At 41.8% G+C, this 19,280-nt stretch overlaps 1 protein-coding gene across 2 annotated transcripts in view; it reads left to right on the top strand.

Annotated features, from left to right (window-relative positions):
• The first annotated feature begins 6,231 nt into the window (after positions 1-6,231).
• LOC132819813 (tubby-related protein 4-like) overlaps positions 6,232-19,280 on the top strand; it is a 405,797-nt gene continuing 392,748 nt past the window's right edge. For both annotated transcript variants that reach the window (XM_060831613.1, XM_060831612.1), the window contains exon 1: positions 6,232-6,926. In XM_060831613.1, coding sequence (XP_060687596.1) covers positions 6,675-6,926 — 252 coding nt within the window. In that variant the 5' untranslated portion in view covers positions 6,232-6,674. The remainder of the gene's footprint in view (positions 6,927-19,280) is intronic.

The raw sequence follows: 19,280 nt of genomic DNA, 5'->3' as shown, positions 1-19,280 counted from the left end.
AATTTATCAGATTCTAATTGTAAGGGACCCAAATTTGTCTCCAGTTCATTTCTCTTCCATAGACGTATAAATTTTTGTTGTTTTACAAGTTTAGTCTCATTCTATTTTCCCCTTCTGATTTAAACTTTTTATCCTCCTCTGTTGAATTGAAAATTTCTCCCAGCTCCTCAGGTTTGCTGCTTTTTCGGTCAAAATGATATGCTTCCTCTTTGGCATTAACAGTATCCCCAATTTCCCTCGTTAGCTATGATCGAGTCACCTTCCCTACTTTACTATTACACCAGACAGGGATGTACAGTTGTTGAAGTTCATCCATGTGTTCTTTAAATGTCTGCCATTGCCTTTCAACTGTCAACTCTTTAAACATCCTTGGCCAGCTTATCCTAGCCAATGCAGCTTTCTTTAAGTTCAGGACCCTAGTGTCAGATTTAACTGTCATTGTCTACCTTAAATGAAGGATTCTACCATATTATGATCACTTTTCCCCACAGGATCTTACACCACAAAGATTGCTAATTAATCCTCTCTCATTACACAATACCCAATCTAGGACGGTCTGCTCTCTAGCTGGTCCCTTGACAAATTTGTCAAGGAAACAATCCCTCATTTTTCAGGGAATCCTCCTCCATTGCCTTGCTATCCATTTGGTTAGTCCAACTAATTTGTAGATTGAAGTCACCAATCATAACTGCTGTACCCATACATCTATAATTTTCTATTCCACAGCTCCACCCACATAGACTCTACATTGTCCAGGCTTATGTCCTTCCATAGTATAGTGTCCATCTCTTCCTTAACCAGTAATGCTGCCCCATATCTCTTTGCTTTCATCTTCCCTGAAGATTGAATATCCTTATATATCGAGTTCCCACCTTGGACACCCTCAAGCCAGGTCTCTGTGATCCCAATTACATCATATGCATTAGTAACTGTTTGTGCAATTAAGTCATCCATTTTTATTACAAATGCTCCTTGCATTGAGACACAGAGCCTTCAGGCTCATTTTTTATTTTGACATTTCTGACTTTAAAATCAAAAAGGACTACATATTACAAAGACTAAGGGATATATAAAGAGAAAATATCAAAACAGGCAGCATTACCAAAGTGATTTTCATGATGTTTCAGACAGATGATGGTTTCTTTGTTGAATTTTCTGAAGATGTTAATTTTCAGCTCACTCACACGAGGTTGATAAACTTAGTTTCAAATCTCTGAACTTCTAATAGCTGAAAAAGGGAAGGAGGGTTAGGCTGGGATCTTTCAAATCCTCATGCTGTAGCATCAACAACCAAAATCCTCTTCAGAGGATACAGCCCAATTCTCAATTTAAACTCTTCCCTTTCCCTGTCCAATTGATCATCTCTTGAGGAGGTCTCACTTATCATTCAATAAGCCTTCTGTTTGAGCATAACCTCTTTCCCAGACTTGCTGGAACTAATTTCCAGTTACTGACTTCATTAATGCCAAACATCCGATTAAATGTACTGCTCTCCCGTGCTGTTGAAGCATTTGTGGAATCCTTTTTAAAATTAAGAACCAACCTGCAATTAAGTTCCAGGCCTGACCTCACTACACACGAAAACTCTTTCTTCCCCCTCACGTTTTTAAACACAAGCTACTGCACATTGTCCAAAGGTCATTTTCAGTTCTCAGCTCCATAAAATTGATGGAAACAAACAAAATAAAAAAATTAAAAATCTAAAATGTAATTCCCTATTCTGCATCAGGCTTTCATGTCATTTTTGATTTCTTCAGTTCTGCATGCAAGAGACTACTTGCACATTGTAATCATACATAAAAAACAATCCTCAGTACAATCTGAATAATTCTATTTTTACAGAATTATTTATGGTGTAATTTTTGTATTGGTTGGTCTGTGGAGTAGTAACCAGTTAAAAATGACAGCGCTTTTTTTCTGTCAATAGGTGTATGATATGTTCTCAAGTAAGGAACGGGTTACATTTAGGAATGAGTGAGTGTTTGGTTCTTCCCAGCTCAGGAGCAATCTCTGTTCTCTGCAGTCAAGTTACACTAAATTTGAAGAACACAGCTTTTTTAAAAAAAAAACACTGTTGTTGCATGCTGTCATTTTTAACTAATGAGTCACAGTCATTAATAAGAGAACCAGCTACTTTGTCTTTTACAATCTGGAGAAAGGCAACTGAAGCAACATCTGGCCAACAGAAAAATAACCTCAATGACAGTACCTGGGAACAAAGATGACTGAACAGTCTTTCCAATTCTTCCCTTCTTTCCATAATCTATTTTACTCTGTGTGTTCAAAGGGGAGTGTAAAAGATTAGAATTTTAAAATATTAAAAACCAACAGTTTATAACTTTTTACATGTAGCTAGTCAAAATATTGATTCTTGGTCAGCATAATTTTCTGATTCAGTATGTGGATGTACCTACTAGAGAAGGTGCAAAACTTGAATTACTCTTGGGAAATAAGGCAGGGCAGGTGAATGAGGCATCAGTGGGGAAGCATTTTGGGACCAGCGACCATAATTCTATTTGTTTTAAAATAGTGATGGAAAAGGATAGATCAGATCTAAAAGTTGAAGTTCTAAATTGGAAAAAGGCCAAATTTTGACGGTATCAGGCGAGAACTTTTGAAAGCTGATTGGAGGCAGATGTTCACAGGTAAAGGGACGGCTGGAAAATGGGAAGCCTTCAGGAATGAGACAAAACGAATCCAGAGATAGTATATCCCTGTCAGGGTGAAAGGGAAGGCTGGTAGGTATAAGGAATGCTGGATGACTAAAGAAATTGAGGGTTTGGTTAAGAAAAAGAAGGAAACATCAGGTATAGACAGGATAGATTGAGTGAATCTTTAGAAAGTATGAAGGAAGTAGGAGTATACTTAAGAGGGAAATCAGGAGGGCAAAACGGGGACATGAGATAGCTTTGGCAAATAGAATTAAGGAGAATCCAAAGGGTTTTTATAAATATATTAAGGACAAAAGGGTAACTAGGGAGAGAATAGGGCCCCTCAAAGATCAGCAAGGCGGCCTTTGTGTGGAGCCACAGAAAATGGGGGAGATACTAAATGAATATTTTGCATCTGTATTTACTGTGGAAAGGGATATGGAAAATGTAGTCTTTAGGTAAATAGATGGTGCAAACTGTCCAGATTACACAGGAGGAAGTGCTGCATGTCTTGAAATGGTTAAAGGTGGATAAATTTCCCAGGACCTGATCAGGTGTACCCAAGAACTCTGTGGGTGTGCCTCTTGCTGAGACATTTGTATCATCGCTAGTCACAGGTGAGGTGCCAGAAGACTGGAGGTTGGGAAAAGTGGTTCCACTGTTTAAGAAGGGTTGTAAAGACAAGCCAGGGAACTGTAGACCGGTGAGCCTGACCTCAGTAGTGGGCAAGTTGTTGGAGGGAATCCTGAGGGATAGGATGTACATGTATTTGGAAAGACAAGGACTGATTCAGGATAGTCAACACGGCTGTGTGTGTGTGTGGGAAATCATGTCTCACAATTTGAGTTTTTTGAAGAAATAACAAAGAAGATTGATGAGGTCAGAGCAGTAGATGTGATCTATATGGCCTTCAGTAAGGCGTTCGACAAGGTTCCCCATGGGAGACTGATTAGCAAGATTAAATATCATGAAATACAGGGAGAACTAGCCATTTGGATATAGAACTGGCTCAAACGTAGAAGACAGAGGGTAGTGGTGGAGGATTGTTTTTCAGACTGGAGGCCTGTGACCAGTGGAGTGTCACAAGGATCGGTGCTGGATCCTCTACTTTTTGTCATTTACATAAATGATTTGGATGTGAGCATAAGAGGTGCAGTTAGTAAGTTTGCAGATTACACCAAAATTGGAGGTGTAGTGGACAGCGAAGATTAAAACAGAATCTGGACCAGATGGGCTGAGAAGTGGCAGATGGAGCATAATTCAGATAAATGCAAGGTACTGCATTTTGGGAAAGCAAATCTTAGCAGGACTTATACACTAAATGGTAAGGTCCTATGAAGTGTTGCTGAACAAAGAGACCTTGGAGTGCAGGTTCATAGCTCCTTGAAAGTGGAGTCGCAGGTAGATAGGATAATGAAGAAGGCATTTGGTATGCTTTCCTTTATTGGTCAGAGTATTTAGTACAGAAGTTGAGAGGTCATGTTGCGGCTGTACAGGGCATTGGTTAGGCCACTTGGAATATTGTGTGCAATTCTGGTCTCCTTCCTATCGGAAAGATGTTGTGAAACTTGAAAGGGTTCAGAAAAGATTTACAAAGATGTTGCCAGGGTTGGGGGATCTGAGCTACAGGGAGAGGCTGAACAGGCTGGGACTATTTTTCCTGGAACGTTGGAGGCTGAGGGGTGACCTTATTGAGGCTTACAAAGTTATGAGGGGAATGGATAGGATAAATAGGCAAAGTCTTTTCCCAGGGGTCATGGAATCCAGAACTAGAGGGCATAGGTTTAGGGAGAGAGGGGAAAGATATAAAAGACCTAAGGGGCAACATTTTCACGCAGAGGGTGGTACATGTATGGAATGAGCTGCCAGAGGAAGTGGTGGAGGCTGGTACAATTGTAACATTTAAGAGGCTTTTGGATAGGTATATGAATAGGAAGGGTTTGGAGGGATATGGGTCGGGTGCTGGCAGGTGGGACTAGATTGGGTTGGGATATCTGGTCGGCATGGACGGGTTGGACCAAAGGGTCTGTTTCCATGGTGTACATCTCTATGACTATGACTCTATATCAATCTGGGGCTGAAAGTCGATAAATTGGGGAAACTTCCATGATGACTCTGGCAATAGTGCAGTGATTTCAGTACGCTATCCCATAAGTGGTTAATCCTTGCAGCATAGGACATTACCACTTAGAGTCAAAAATAAGGAGCACTTTTCTAACTCTTTGACTTTAGTATTTACGTTGAAAATACAACTCCTTATTGTGCAATTGTACTTCACAAATTTAGGACCAGAATATCAGCACATTTGTTTGACTTATTCTGTGCAAAAGCAAAATACTGCAGAAGTTGTAAATCTGTAACAAATGCTAAAAACTCTGAACAAGAGTATAGAGAAAAGAGCTAATGCTTCAGGTTAAGCAGCACAGAGTTAGCGTCATAGGTTTATACAGTATGGAAACAAATCTCTTCAGTCCAACTTGTCTATGCTGACCAAATATCCTAAATAAATCTAGTCCCATATCCCTCTAAACCTGCATACTCATCCAGTTGCCTTTTAAATGTTGCTGTACCAGCTTTCCCCCATTTCCTCTGGCAGCTCATTCCATGTATGCACCATCCTCAGAGGAAAAATTGCACCTCCGATCCCTATCTAAAATCTTTTCCCTCTTACATTAAACCTCTGCCCTCTAGTTTTGGACTCCCTTACCCTGGAGAAAAGACCTTGTTTATTCAACCTATCCATGTACCTCATGATTTTATGAACCTCAGTCTCCAACACTCCAGGATAGGTAGCCCCAACCTATTCAGCCTCCCCCAGTAGCTCAAACCCTCCAACCCTGATATCATCCTTGAACCTTTTCAAGTTTCACAACATCCTTCCTATAGCAGGGAAACTGGAATTGCACAAAGTATTTCAAAAGTGGCTTAATCCATGTCCTGTACAGCCACAGGAAGACCTCCCAACTCCTATACTCCATGCACCCCAACCAATAAAGGCAAGCATACCAAATGGGGTGTTCACTATCCGGTCTATCTAGCGATTCCACTTTAAAGGAACTATGAACCTACATTCCAAGGACTCTGTTCAGCAATATATTCTCTGACCTGACCATTAAGAGTATGACTCTTGGCCTAATTTGCTTTCCAAAATGCAGCACTTCCCATTTATCTAAACTAATGTGCCACTCCTCAGTCCAATGGTTCATCTAATCAAGGCCCCTTGTATTCTGTGGTAACCATCTTTGCTCTGACGACTTTAACCCAAGTGAGCATTTCCAACATTTTCTCCATATATTTTAGATAAATAACGATAACTGGTAAGCTTGCAGTGAATTATATATTAATTTAAATTTATTAAGACAAACAATAAGTTAAATTGCCTTTATAGTATACAACTTTTGTATTTCTATTCATTCTTGTTCACGTCAGCTTTTCTATAGTAAAGCACCTGAAACGACAATGCTAAACTGCAGGTGGCAAACCGTACGCCACTGCGTGATTGATCTACTTAATCACGTTACCCAGTGCAGCGTGACATTGAACGGCGGTCTACGTGTGTTGAAGACTGAAGTACAGAATAATATTGGAGTCTAGGTTCAGAGGCGTTTCGAAGGAGTAGACCGATGGTGGAAGTGGTGACGCTGTTTCCCTTACCCAAAACATAGATTTTTCATACAAGGAGCTTGCGGAGGCGCGCGCAACCTGCCACGGCTTTCGGATCGCGTCGCCGAAGCTCGAGTCAAGCGAATGGACCTGGTGTAACGGTTGAAGCAAGCCTGGGCCATACGACTGGCGGCCTCCATGTCACACGCTTGTGTTGCATTTTGTTCGGGTTGAGGAACAGGAGTTCTAGTTCGGATAACTGTCCGCTTCTTCGCACACCCCGCCCCAGCAAATTTACAATTTTCTCACCATTCCCCAGGGCCTTGCCGGTGCTTTTCCAATACTACAGGAGCGGCTGGACCTGATGCGCGGAACGCACTGGTTAGGCTTGTGTTGATTCGCAGTTGCGGCCTCAGCAGGATGTTCGCAGCGGTGGAGCAGGGCTTGGTGCTGTGCAGCGATTCCAATATTCTTTGCATGTCTTGGAAGGGCCGCGTACCCAAGAGCGAAAAGGAAAAGCCTGTTTGTCGCCGACGGTGTTACGAGGAAGGCTGGCTAGCAATTGGCAATGGCAGAGGGGTGGTCGGCGTTACTTTCACTGCTAGTCATTGCAAGAGGGAGCGCAATACACCGCAGAGGATCAACTTTAATCTGCGAGGCCACAACAGCGAGGTGAGACTTTAAAGAAGTGCAGTCTTTCATTGGCGACTGCTAATGGACAGTACTTAGTCAAAATAGTAGTAACTGCTTGAGATCTTATCTAAACCGCCATCATGGTGCGGGACCAATGCATTGACTCAGCTGATGAAAGGACATTGAAAGCTAGAGTGGTATTTCAATTGTTAAAAACAAAATTTAGGTGCCATTTCACATACACGTTTCTTTATTTGCACGACAACAACTTAACTTTACTTAAGGATTTATTTGTCCTATGACTTGACTGTGAAATAGAGGAATTTGAATTAACGGTAAAATTAAATTTGAACGTTTTGCTGTATTCCCCCTCTCCAGTTTTCGAGGTAAGTGGTGCCAAATTCTTTGGAGGAGATAGATGTAAGGTTGAACCATAAGGCATTCTAGACTTATGTGAGGAACAAGAGGATGGCCAGAGTGAGGGTAGGGCCAATCAGGGATAGTGGAGGGAACTTGTGCCTGGAGTCTGACCAAGTAGGAAAGGTCGTTAATGAATACTTTGCTTCAGTATTCGCTACTGAGAGGAACTTTGACGTTTTTGAGGATAGTGTGAAACAGGTTGATGTTAGGAAGGAGGATGTGCTGAAATTTTGAAAAACATAAGGCTAGATAAATCCCCTGGGCCGGACAGGATGTACCCTTGGTTACTACAGGAAGCGAGAGAAGAGATTTGAGTCTTTAGCTATGACCTTTGCATCCTCGTTGCCCACAGGACTAGTGCTGGATGATTGCAGGGTGGCAAATGCTATTCCCTTGTTCAAGAAAGGGAATAGGGATAATCTTGGGAATTACGGACAAGTCAGTCTTATGTCAGTGATGGACAAGATATTGGAGACAATTGAAAGACAGGATATATGATTACTTGGAAAACTACAGTTTGATTAGCGATAGTAAGTATGACTTTGTGAGGGGCAGATCATGTCTCACAAACCTTATTGAATTCTTTGAGGATGTGACAAAACAGATCGGTGAAGGTAGAGCAGTGAATGTGTACGTGGATTTCAGTATGGCATTTTATAAGGGTCCCCATGGTAGTCTCATTCAAAGTAAGGAGGCATGGGATAAAAGGAAATCTGGCTGTCTGGATATAGAATTGGCTGGCTGAAAGAAGACAGGGTGATGATAGATGGAAAGTATTCAGCCTGGAGCTCTGTGACCAGTGATATTCTGCAGGGATTTGTTCTGGGACCTCTGCCTTTTGTGATTTTTATAAATGACTTGGATGAGGAAGAAGGAGGGTAGGTTAGTATGGTTGCTGATGACATGGTTAGTGGAGTTGCGGATAGTGTGGAGTGTCATTGTAGGTTGCAGTGGAACATTGACAGGATGCAGAACTGGGCTGATAAGTGGCTGATGGGAGTTCAACCTGGAAAAGTGTGAAGTAATTCACTTTGGAAGGTCAAATTTGAATGTAGAATACAGGGTTAAAGGCAGGATTCTTAGTAATGTGGAGGAAGGGAGGGATCTTGGGGTCCATTTCCTAGATCCCTCAAAGTTGCCACCCAAGTTGATAGGATTGTCAGGAAGGTATATGGTGTGTTGGCTTTCATTAGCAAGGGCAGTTGAGTTTAAGAGCCATGAGGTTATGCTTTAGCTCATACAAACTCCGGTTAAACCACACTTTGAATGTTGTGTTCAGTTCTGGCCACCTCATAGGAAAGATGTGGAAGCTTGAGAGAGTGTGCCGAGGAGATTTATCAGAATGCATCCTGGACTGGAGGGAATGTCTTATGAAGAAAAGTTGAGGGAGCTAGGGCTTATCTCATTGGAGCAAAGAAGGATGAGAGGTGACTTGATAGAGGTGTAGAAGATGTTGAGAGGCATAGCATGGGCAGCCAGAGAATTTTTTTCCATGGCGGAAATGGCAATTGTGAGGGGGCATAATTTTAAGATGATTGGAGGAAGGTTTATGGGAGATGTTAGAGGCAGGTTCTTTACACAGAATGGTGGATGCAAAAATGCATTGCCAGTAGTGGTAGAGGAGTCAGATACATTGATGGGATAGGCAAATGAAGGGTTTATGGGTTACTTTGTTTTTATAATAGGATAAGAGCCGTTATAGCATCGAGGGCTAAAGGGCCTGTACTGTGCTATGTTCTATGATACTCATTTGGAACAGAACTCTTCTCCTCTTCTCTTTACCCCCCCCCCCCCCCCCACTTCAAAAAAAATTGAATGCCAACGGAAGTTTTGTCCTGATTGATACGTTTCTCCTTTGGGTTATCAAATAATATTAGTATTTGCTGTAGAACCTTTGCTGGCTGTGGTTTTCCATATGATGGTGTTTTTACCATAAGCCTGCGATAATTGTTAACCTTTCAGTAAGCTCATTTATACAAAGTACAGTTGTTGAAAGTGAATTTAATGTTGAGTTTGATCAGATAGCTAAAAGGCTAAAGTTTTGCTTTTAGCCTGTTTGGATTTTTTGTCATCTAACGCACCTTTTGACATCACTCTAAGTAACTATATGGCAGGAAATAGGAGAGTTACAGAATAACTGAAAGTTTCCTGTGGCTACAGTTGACTGCGATGTGACCAAGTTAATGTGACATTGGATAATAGCTACGATCTGATCAGCCTCTTTTAAAGTGTCAATGTGCGATAGGTTTTATTTTCATAAAAACATTTTTGTATTAACGCTTGGTCTGGTTGTGCCTTTCTGAATATTAAAAGGATTGATTTGGTTTTATAGAGTAGCTGTTGTAAATGCTGTTAGAAATTTGTCTTCTGGCTATGAATTAAGATTGCTTGACATTTTATTTTGGTATAAATTGAAGATGTACACAAGGTAATCAATGATGTTCGCCAGCAAACTGTCTCTTGTAAGTTTAATTCATAACAAATCATGTCAGTTATCAAAGTTGTTGTGGTTCTGTTCGCAGAGCTGGGAATTTGTGTTGCAGACGTTTTGTCCCTTGTATAGGTGACATCCTCAGTGTTTGGGAGCCTTCTGTGAAGCGTTTCGGATGTGGCGCTTAGGCGGTTGGCACAGGATTCCCACTTCCTGGCTTGTTTTAGCGTCTCTTGCCCGTAGGTGTTCAAAGTTTGTGAGAAGATTTGTAGCTCAGATGCTCGTTGTTGTGGTTCTGTTCGCTGAGCTGGGAATTTGTGTTGCAGATGTTTTGTCCCCTGCCTAGGTGACATCCTCAGTGCTTGGGAGCTTCCTGTGAAGCGCTTCACAGGAGGCTCCCAAGCACTGAGGATGTCACCTAGACAAGGGACGAAACGTCTGCAACACACATTCCCAGCTCAGTGAACAGAACCACAACAACGAGCATCTGAGCTACAAGTCTTCTCACAAACTTTGATAACTCAAAGTTTTCAGGTGATGCCAAGTTAGGATGCACAGTAAACTGTAAAAGTGCGGAGCATGAGTTAACAATGTAAAAGACTAAGTGAACAGATGGAATTATAGCAGATGAAGTTAGATTTTGAAAAGTGTAGGCTCATTTACCTTAGATTTGGGAAAAATACAAGGTGTTCAGGAGCAAAATGATTGAGATGTCCATGTGCCCCAATCCCAATACTGCCCAATAGCTTGAGACTGGAATGGAGAACATAATTTATGCTTCTAGTCATGAGACATACGTTAATCATGCATTCAGTTTTGGGCACCAAACCGAAATGTTTTGGTATATATTTTTAATTGATCTATTGAAGTGTGTTAGAACAAACTTCTGAAGCAGGTGGGACTTAAACCTAGGCTTTCTGGACTAGATGTAGGAACACTACCATTATGTCACTAGCCCTTAATATATGCTGTATGTGAATCTTGGAAGGAGGATGGTGCAGGTTCACCAGAATTGTAGAATCCCTACTGTGTGTAAGCAGGCCATTCGACCTATGGAGTCTACTCTGACACTATGAAGAGCATCTCACCAGTATTCATGCTGCTACCCTGTCCCTGTAACCATGCATTTCCCATGGCTATTCATTTAGTTTGCACATCCCTGGACCCAGTGGACAGTTTAGCAAGGCCAATCCATACAACCTGTACATCTCTTGACTCTGAGGAAACTGACACACTAAGAATGTGCAGACTCCACATCGGCACCTGAGAGTGGAATTGAACCTCATGTTGAGGCAGCCAGTGCTAACCATTGTGCCGTCTGTTTTGTTAGGGGTTTAACTGTTTACGTTATGGGGTCAGGTTGCAGAAGCTTGGTTTCTGTATCCTTTAGTTTTTATGGTTTTTGGGTTGGGTGGGGATCTAATTACTATTAAAATGCTAGGAGGATTTGATAAGTTTTTAAAATGAACTTTGTCTTGTTTAATCTTACTATAAAATCAAAAGGCTTTTTAAGAGTAAGGGTGCAATTTGTTGGGAGTGGAAATCTGAAGCTTCTATGAAATGAGTCAATAAACATTTTCAAGATAAATGGAGTTTCAGATAAAGCAATCCTTAAAGGCAGAATGGCCCACTGTTGTCTCACTGCATAGATTATTCTCATTTTAATAAATGTAAACACAGCAAATTTATTTAAATTTGCACTGGCAGTTTACATGCATATCACAACTTGGACCAGAAAAAAAAATTTCATTTCTTTTACTAATTCATAGTTGCAGCTTGTGGTAAAAATACAGCAGTTAAGTTTTTATGCATAAGTTCCTTTACATTCATATTTTCATGATCAGGGATTTCTGTATTTTACTCCCAAGAGTATTTTCATTCTGTTTAATCCTTGTATTATTTAAAACACCTTTATCAAAATTTAATTCAAGATAAATGGCTCTAATTGTTGTAGCCTTGTCTTGAAAGTCTCACATCTGATTTCAATATGGAAAATCAGTATTCCATTTTAGTTAAGCAACTAAATGACTGCAGATACTTGGGGCCCATGTTCGCTTGTGATTTGGTATGATTGGGGGTATTCTTCCTGATTTCTATTGACTCCAGTTTTGCTGGACTCCTTGATGACCTACTTTGTCAAATATTGCCTTGAAGTCAGCATGTTGGCTCAGTGGTTTGCACTACTGCCTCAGTGCCTGGGACCTGGATTCAATACTATCCTTAGGCGACTGTCTCTGTGGAGTTTGCATGTTTTCCCTGTGTCTGCATGAGTTTCCTCTGGGTGTTCTGGTTTCCTCCCACAGTCCAAAGATGTGCAGGTCAGGTGTATTGGCCATGGGACATGCAGGGTAACAGAGATACGATGGGGGGAGAGAGTCTGGGTGGGATGTTCTTCGGAGAGCCGGTATGGACTTGTTGGGCCAAATAGTCAGTTTCCACTGTGGGGATACAATGAAGTCCTGGACAATAATTTTCATCAGACCTCCAGAAATTCAAATGTTTTGTCCAAACTCTAATGAGATCAGAAACATTGTGGCCCTAGCAGATCCCAAACTGAGTATCGTTCAGATTATTGTGAATAAATACTGCTTGCTGGCTATCCTGTTCGTTACCTTTTGAAAGTTTGAAGTTCTAGCCAGAAATGTGAAATGAGGCAACGGTCCTGTGCGCAAAAATCAAGTACCCTACAGAAATAGTAGGAGATCGTTCAGCACTCTGAGGCCATATTGATTGTAACTCCTAGTGGGTAATTTGTCTGTTACAAAAACTGCCATCACCAAGAGAAACACTCGGCCAATGGAATTGCAAGTTAGACCAATTTTGCAAGAGTTTCCAATATCAGAGATGACTTGGAAACAATTAGCTATCTGCAATGCAAGCCTTTGACTGGAGGCAAACTGCCCCCATTCCCCACATCCCCTGGGGATGCTTGGTCACATTACTCCCACAATATTGAAGTTTTGAATTTGATTTTTAAAAAGCACAGAGCTAATGGGTTATTGCTGCTCCATACGTAACCTACTCTGTCAATATCCAACTTCGACAAATGAAAAAAACTTCTAGACCTGTTAAAAGCAGCTACAATCTGTCTACGCTCTATCAAACCAACAAAGTAGAAGTTACATTGCAGCCAATCTTATTCAGAATTTAAAAGAAATTTTTAGAGAGAAGAAACCGCGTGCAATTGTTCAAGTTATTTAATGCAGTTAAATAATTACTAACTGGTTAATCAACTCTTTCACAAAAGGTATTCAATCTTGGACTCTATCTTTAAAACAAATACTAAACTGGTTTGCTCACTACTTTTCCTTTTGAACTGAGTTTTTTTTTAGAACAATACAGTGCAGAACAGGCCCTTCGGCCCTCAATGTTACACTGACCTGCGAACTAATCTAAGCCCATCCCCTACACTATCCCATTATCATTAGATTACTTAGTGTGGAAACAGGCCCTTTGGCCCAACAAGTCTGAACTGACCCTCCGAAGAGCAACCCACCCAGACCCATTCCCCTATATTTACCCCTTTACCTAACATTAGTACCTAACATCAGAGGGTCGGTGTGGACTTGTTGGGCCGAAGGGCCTGTTTCCACATTGTAAGTAATCTAATCTAATCTGATCTAATTTCCTTTTTGGAAAGGGGGGAAAAGACTTTGGAATAAGTTGTTCCTTTGTTTTTTAATAATTGGATTTTCTGATGGGAAATTTTGTGGATGTTCTTTGTTGTGTCTCTCCCTTTATTTTCATTTGTTCTGCTTTTTAGTCACAAGTAGGGGTGTCATGAAGCCAGGGATGGGTGGAGTGCTCATCCCGACTTTGTCTTTTGATTTAAGGATCATCTTTGTTTTTTTTTCTCGCCTAAGGCTGGGGCACAGTCCAGGTTTGAAGGAGCTGTGAAGGAGGGGATGGGTAGGGTGAGTGCTCCCTATGGGCAGGGGGAAGAGTCTTCTATTCAAGGTTCTATAGTTGGTTTTCTTTGTAGCTTTTTGGTCGTCATAGTTATTTATAGTTATGATAGAGTAGTTTTTGTGTATATAGTTTTTCGATTCTGAGTCTTTATTTACTTATGCTCAGTGCTTTGTAAGCAGGGTTCTCCCTCCGAGGGGTTCAAGGGCTTCTGAAAGGGGGATATGGCTAAGTGTCTTATTAAATGGTGCACCTGGAACATTAAGGGAAGTCATTCGCCTATTAAAAGGAAAAAAAGTGTTTTCTAGCCTTAAGAGGAAAGGGTTGATATTGCTTTGTTGCAGGAAACCCATCTTGAAGATGGGGAACACCTGAAATTACAACCGGGGGGGGTTATGACCAGGTATTCTTTTCATCCTTTACTACTGGAAGTAGGGGAGTGGTGGTACTTATCCAGAAAAATCTTCTGTTCACATTATTAGAGCAGGTGAAAGATGAGCAGGTGAAAGATGAGCAGGGACGGTTTGTGATACTTAAAGCCCTGATACATGGGGAGGAATATGGCATTTTAAACGTCTACTGTCCTCCGGCACATCCCCTCAAATTTTTGATTAGTGCTTTCTCTAAGTTGAGTGCTTTTGGAACACGGTACATTATTATAGAGGGGATTTTAATTGTCTTTTGGATCCGACAGTGAACAGGATGCCTTGTGGGCCCCCAACTATTTCTTCGCAGGTGGTTGACTTATGCAAGCAGTTGGGGCTGGTGGATATTTGGCGATGTCTTCACCCTACCGGCAGGGACTTCACCCTTTTTTTTCAAACCCACATAAATGTCGCACGAGGATTGACCTCTTTCTGGCTCCCTCGGCCCTTTTGAATTCGATTATGCGTTGTAAAATTGAGAATATAGCTATCTCTGATCATGCGGCAGTATATTTGGAGGTTAAGGCCAAGAGTGAAGGGCTAGGTTTGCGGCACTGGTGTTTGGACCCCTTTCTCCTTAAGGATTCCAAATTTATGGAATACCATTTGAAGGAGTTTCAGGAATTCTTGACTATCAACTCAGGCACAGCTAGTAGTCCGTCCATGCTATGGGAGACTGCTAAGGCCTTTGCTACGGGATTAGCTATTTCCTATTCGGCTAGTTGAAAACAACAGAAGGAGGAACAACAGCAACTACTTGAGACGTGGTTGAAAGCCGTGGAGGCAGCACATTTTGCGCGGCCTTCGGTGACTAAGCTACAGTGGATCACAGCCCTTTGGGCTTCCTTGAATTCAATACTGACACAAACTGCAAAGAAAGAACTTGCTTTTGCTAGACCAGAGGCTGTTCGAATATGGGGATAGGCCAGGGAAGTATTTAGCATACTTGACTAAGAAAAAGCATGCTCCCCAATCCATTACCACAATCCGAGACAGCGTCGGGGTCCTTACAATGCTAAAAAAATTAATGAGGCTTTTCGGAGCTTTTACTCTGAATTGTATTGGTCTGAAGTTGCGAAGACAGGAGTGCTAAAATTGAGACCTTTTTTTAAGGACTTGGACCTCCCAGGGGTAACCTTGGAATAGGCCTCTCTCCTTACTGCCCCCTTGACTGTTCAGCAAATACAGGAGGCAGCTAGGTAACTTCAGTGGGAAAGTGCCTGGCCCTGATGGTCTTTTGGGTGAGTTTTATGAGGAGTTTATAGGGATTCTGACAGGGCTGACGTTGGAGATGTACAATCACTCCTATATGCATGAACGCCTACCACCATCTTTGAGAGAAGCTAATATTTCCTTAATTCTTAAGAAGGGGAAGGTTCCTGAGGATTGTGCCTCATACAGACCCATCTCTCTATTAAATTCGGACTTCAGGATTCTGTCCAAGGTCCTGACGATTGGAAAGGGTGTTGCGCCATATTATTAAAGAGGACTAGACAAGTTTTATAAGGGGCCATAAGTCCTCTAATAATATTAGAAGGTTGCTGAATGTGGTGCAAGTTTGTCAGCAACGATCGATTCAGGGGTTGGTGATCTCCTTAGATGCAGAGAAAGCATTTGACTGGGTGGAATAGCCGTATCGTTTTTGTGCCTTAGAACAGTTCGGGTTGGGTGGAGATTTTATATCGCCACCCTCTAGCCGTGGTCATCACCAACTGGGTGAAGTCTGGGAATTTTACAATTGGTAGGGGTAGTCAGCAAGGCTGCCCCCTCTCATCATTGTTGTTTACGTTGGTGATGGAGCCGCTGGCAGAGGCTATTCATCATAACATCCACATAACCATTCCGGAAGTGGGATCGAGGGCACACAAGATTACATTGTATGCGGATGATGTCCTTCTGTTTTTATCGAACCTGATCACCTCCGTACCCCAATGTATCAATTCATTTGGGGCTGTTTCAGGATATAAGATTAACTTTGCAAAATTGGAGACTATGCCTTTGGGGAACCTTAAGGATGTGCCAGAAGTTGAAGGTGGCTCTAAATTCCCTTTTAAGTGGTCACGGGCAGGGTTCCGGTACCTAGACATTTTTATTACCCCCAAGTTTGATCTGTTATTTCGGACTAACTTTGCTCATTTGCTCGACGATATTAGGCGAGGTCTCCAGAGATGGGAGGCTCTTCCAATTTCATGGCTGGGCCGAATATCTCTCATTAAGATGAATGTTCTTCCTCGTTTGCTTTATCCCATGCGTATGCTCCCTATAATGTTTCCCAGGTCAATGCTGTGGAAGCTTATGGGGTGGTTTGGTTCCTTTGTCTGGCGTTGTGGGCGGCCCCTCATCAAACTTACTAAATTGCAGTTGCCTCAAGGAGGGGGAGGAATTGATTTCCCAGACATCAGAAGGTATCAATTGAGTTCTCTGCTGTTCTTTGTCTGTGATTGGGTAGGTAACGATCCCGACTCAATATGGCTGGATATTGAGGCCTCCCAAGCAAAGTGCCCTCTTATTAACCTATTGCTCATGGATAAGATGAGGACAGTTATGGACCACTGGCGGAACCCCGTTGTCATTAGTACAATCAAGGCATGGAGGTCGATGTGTCAGGGTGAGGGTTCTTTATCCAAGACTTCGCCACTTACACCTATAGTTGGCATGCCAGGGTTCCGACCAGGGATGATGGACTCAGGGTTCAAACTATGGGCAGCGAGAGGAGTTTCTAGTTTGGGAGACTTGTTTGAGGGGGAAGTTATGATGTCTTTTGAGCAACTGAGCTGCAAATACGGGTTGCCCAGCAGAGACCTTATCCGTTTTTTTTCAGGTTAGGGATTTCATCCAGAAGAAGACTACGCTTCTCACTAAACCCTATAAGCTCGAGAGGTTGTTGCTAAGCTCCACAAGCACACTTTTGATTTAGTGCCCTCTATCGCTTCCTGGGTGGCAGGGCCTGGCAGGATATTGACTGGTTATGTGAGGTCTGGGAGCAGGAGCTGGGAGTGGAGATCTCTTCTGAAACATGGGAAAACATATGGGAGAATACTCTCAGTCTGTAACAGGACATGTGCTACGCAGTTATAAGTTCCGAATGGGGCTCATCTGGCACCAGACCGTCTGGCGAAGTTTAAGAAAGGGGCATCTTCAGTGTGCCCCAAATGTAAAATAAGTGTAGGTACTCTTAACCATTGCTTCTGGACATGCCACAGGCTCTGTGTTTATTGGAGCGCTGTGGCAGGAGAGATAGGGAGGGTATTGAGGACTGAAGTCAAAGTAGACCAGATATCTCTCCTCTTAGATCTACCGCATTTACCATCTTTAGATGGGCATGGAAAGAAACTATCTAACATTCTTGCACACTATGCATGGAAGAATATTCTGATGAATTGAGTGTCTGAGAACCCGCGGGGCTTGCTGGGATGGCAGAAATTAATTATGGAGCACATTCCCTTGGACTTTTTCACAAACATGGTGCACTACACAACAGACAATTTTTATAAGACATGGCAGCCCTACGTTTGTTATTTGGATATAGATTTATCAGTTATCTTAACGGCTCTTGTTTAATCAGGATGATTAGATTTGTCAAGCCCTGGGCCCTGGAGGGGTCTCCCGAGTTAATACGGGTATGTATACAGTGCTCTGGTTCTTTTGTTTGGGAGTCTTGCGCCGAGTAAAAAATGAGGTCTGCAGATGTTGGAGATCACAGCTGAAAATGTGTTGCTGGTTAAAGCACAGCAGGTTAGGCAGCATCCAAGGAATAGGAAATTCGACGTTTCGGGCATAAGCCCTTCATCAGGAATCAGTCTTGCGCCGAGCATAGCTGTTCTGTATTTTGTGTTTTTTTTGTTATTTCTGCTTTTTCTTGGTGTTGCTTTGCACAGTTAGGGTTTGATTTGTATTATAGAGTAGGTTGGTAGTTAGTAGATAGTAGTTGTATTGTAATTTGTGTTTTTTTACTTTTTATTATATTGATATTTGTGATTTTATTTCAAAATTTTGTATATTTGTAAAGTTAAAAAAAATTGCTAATAAAAAAAGGAGTGAAAGAAATCCCCTGATTTCCATTGTTTAAAGAAAAATTAACAATTTGTTTTTCCTAATTTGTTTAGTCAACACTAAACAAACCCAAACCCCTGTTTTTTTTTCTTAACTAATCACTATCTGACCCCAGCTCCAATAACACGTTTATTAAACACTAAATTAACTTAATCTCTCAAAGTCCATAAAGTGTGTTATCTTGACTTCTGTCTCCTCTTCCAAATCTGCTGCTGCTTTCTGTCCTTCCGATTCTGTTGTCTTTTCTCTGGACCAACTTCTGTGAATTTCTTTTTTTACAATCTTTGTAAGATTCTTTGGTACCTTTTAATAGGAGTTACTGTCTGAGATTTCTTTCAGAGTATTTCAGGACACTTGGCTCGCTTGGTGGTAGTTGCTCTCCCCCAAATTTCAGCAGCACTCGGTTTTTATATCCCTGATTGCACCTGAAATTCAAATAGTTGGATTGGTTTCAGGCTGTCATCATGGTCGGATGTGAAATTTGATTGGTTTTGATGTGGTTTAAATCAATTGGTCAGATTTGAATTGTGAAAACAGCAACCAAAACTCAGGTATCCATTTAACATTTTAAATGTGTTTATTTTGGAACAGTCTGTCTCCCAGCTGCTCTGAATACTGGCAGCATTTGCTGTACCTTAAGCTCAAGCAAACACTTTGTGTGAAAGGATTAGATTAGATTCCCTACAGTGTGGTAACAGGCCCTTCAGCCCAATCAGTCCACACCAACCCTCCGAAGAATAAACCATCCAGACCCACCTAACTCTATATGGGCAATTTAGCATGGCCAATTCACCTGACGTGTACATCTTTGGATTGTGGGAGGAAACCAGAGCACCTGGAGGAAACCCACGCAGACTTGGGGAGAATGTGCAATCTCCACGTAGACAATCGCCCGAGACTGGAATCGAACTTGGGACCCTGGCGCTGTGAGGCAGCAGTGCTAACCACTGAGCCACCATGCCGCCGAAACTTTTTGACTCACTATTATTCTACCCAGCTTCTTACCAAAATATCTAATGAACTGCCTCCAACAGCTTCCATTGGGAGAGAATTCCAAGGTTCACAATTGTCTGAGTGAAAGCATTCCTCTTCATCTCAGTGCTGGAATGGCTTACCCCTTATTCTTGGACTGTTACTGTTTGTTCTGGACTTTGCCAA

The sequence above is a fragment of the Hemiscyllium ocellatum genome, chromosome 10, assembly GCF_020745735.1.
Source record: "Hemiscyllium ocellatum isolate sHemOce1 chromosome 10, sHemOce1.pat.X.cur, whole genome shotgun sequence".
In the NCBI taxonomy this organism is placed as follows: Eukaryota; Metazoa; Chordata; class Chondrichthyes; order Orectolobiformes; family Hemiscylliidae; genus Hemiscyllium; species Hemiscyllium ocellatum.
Note: the sequence above shows the minus strand (reverse complement) of the source record. Positions and strands in the feature narration are given on the sequence as shown.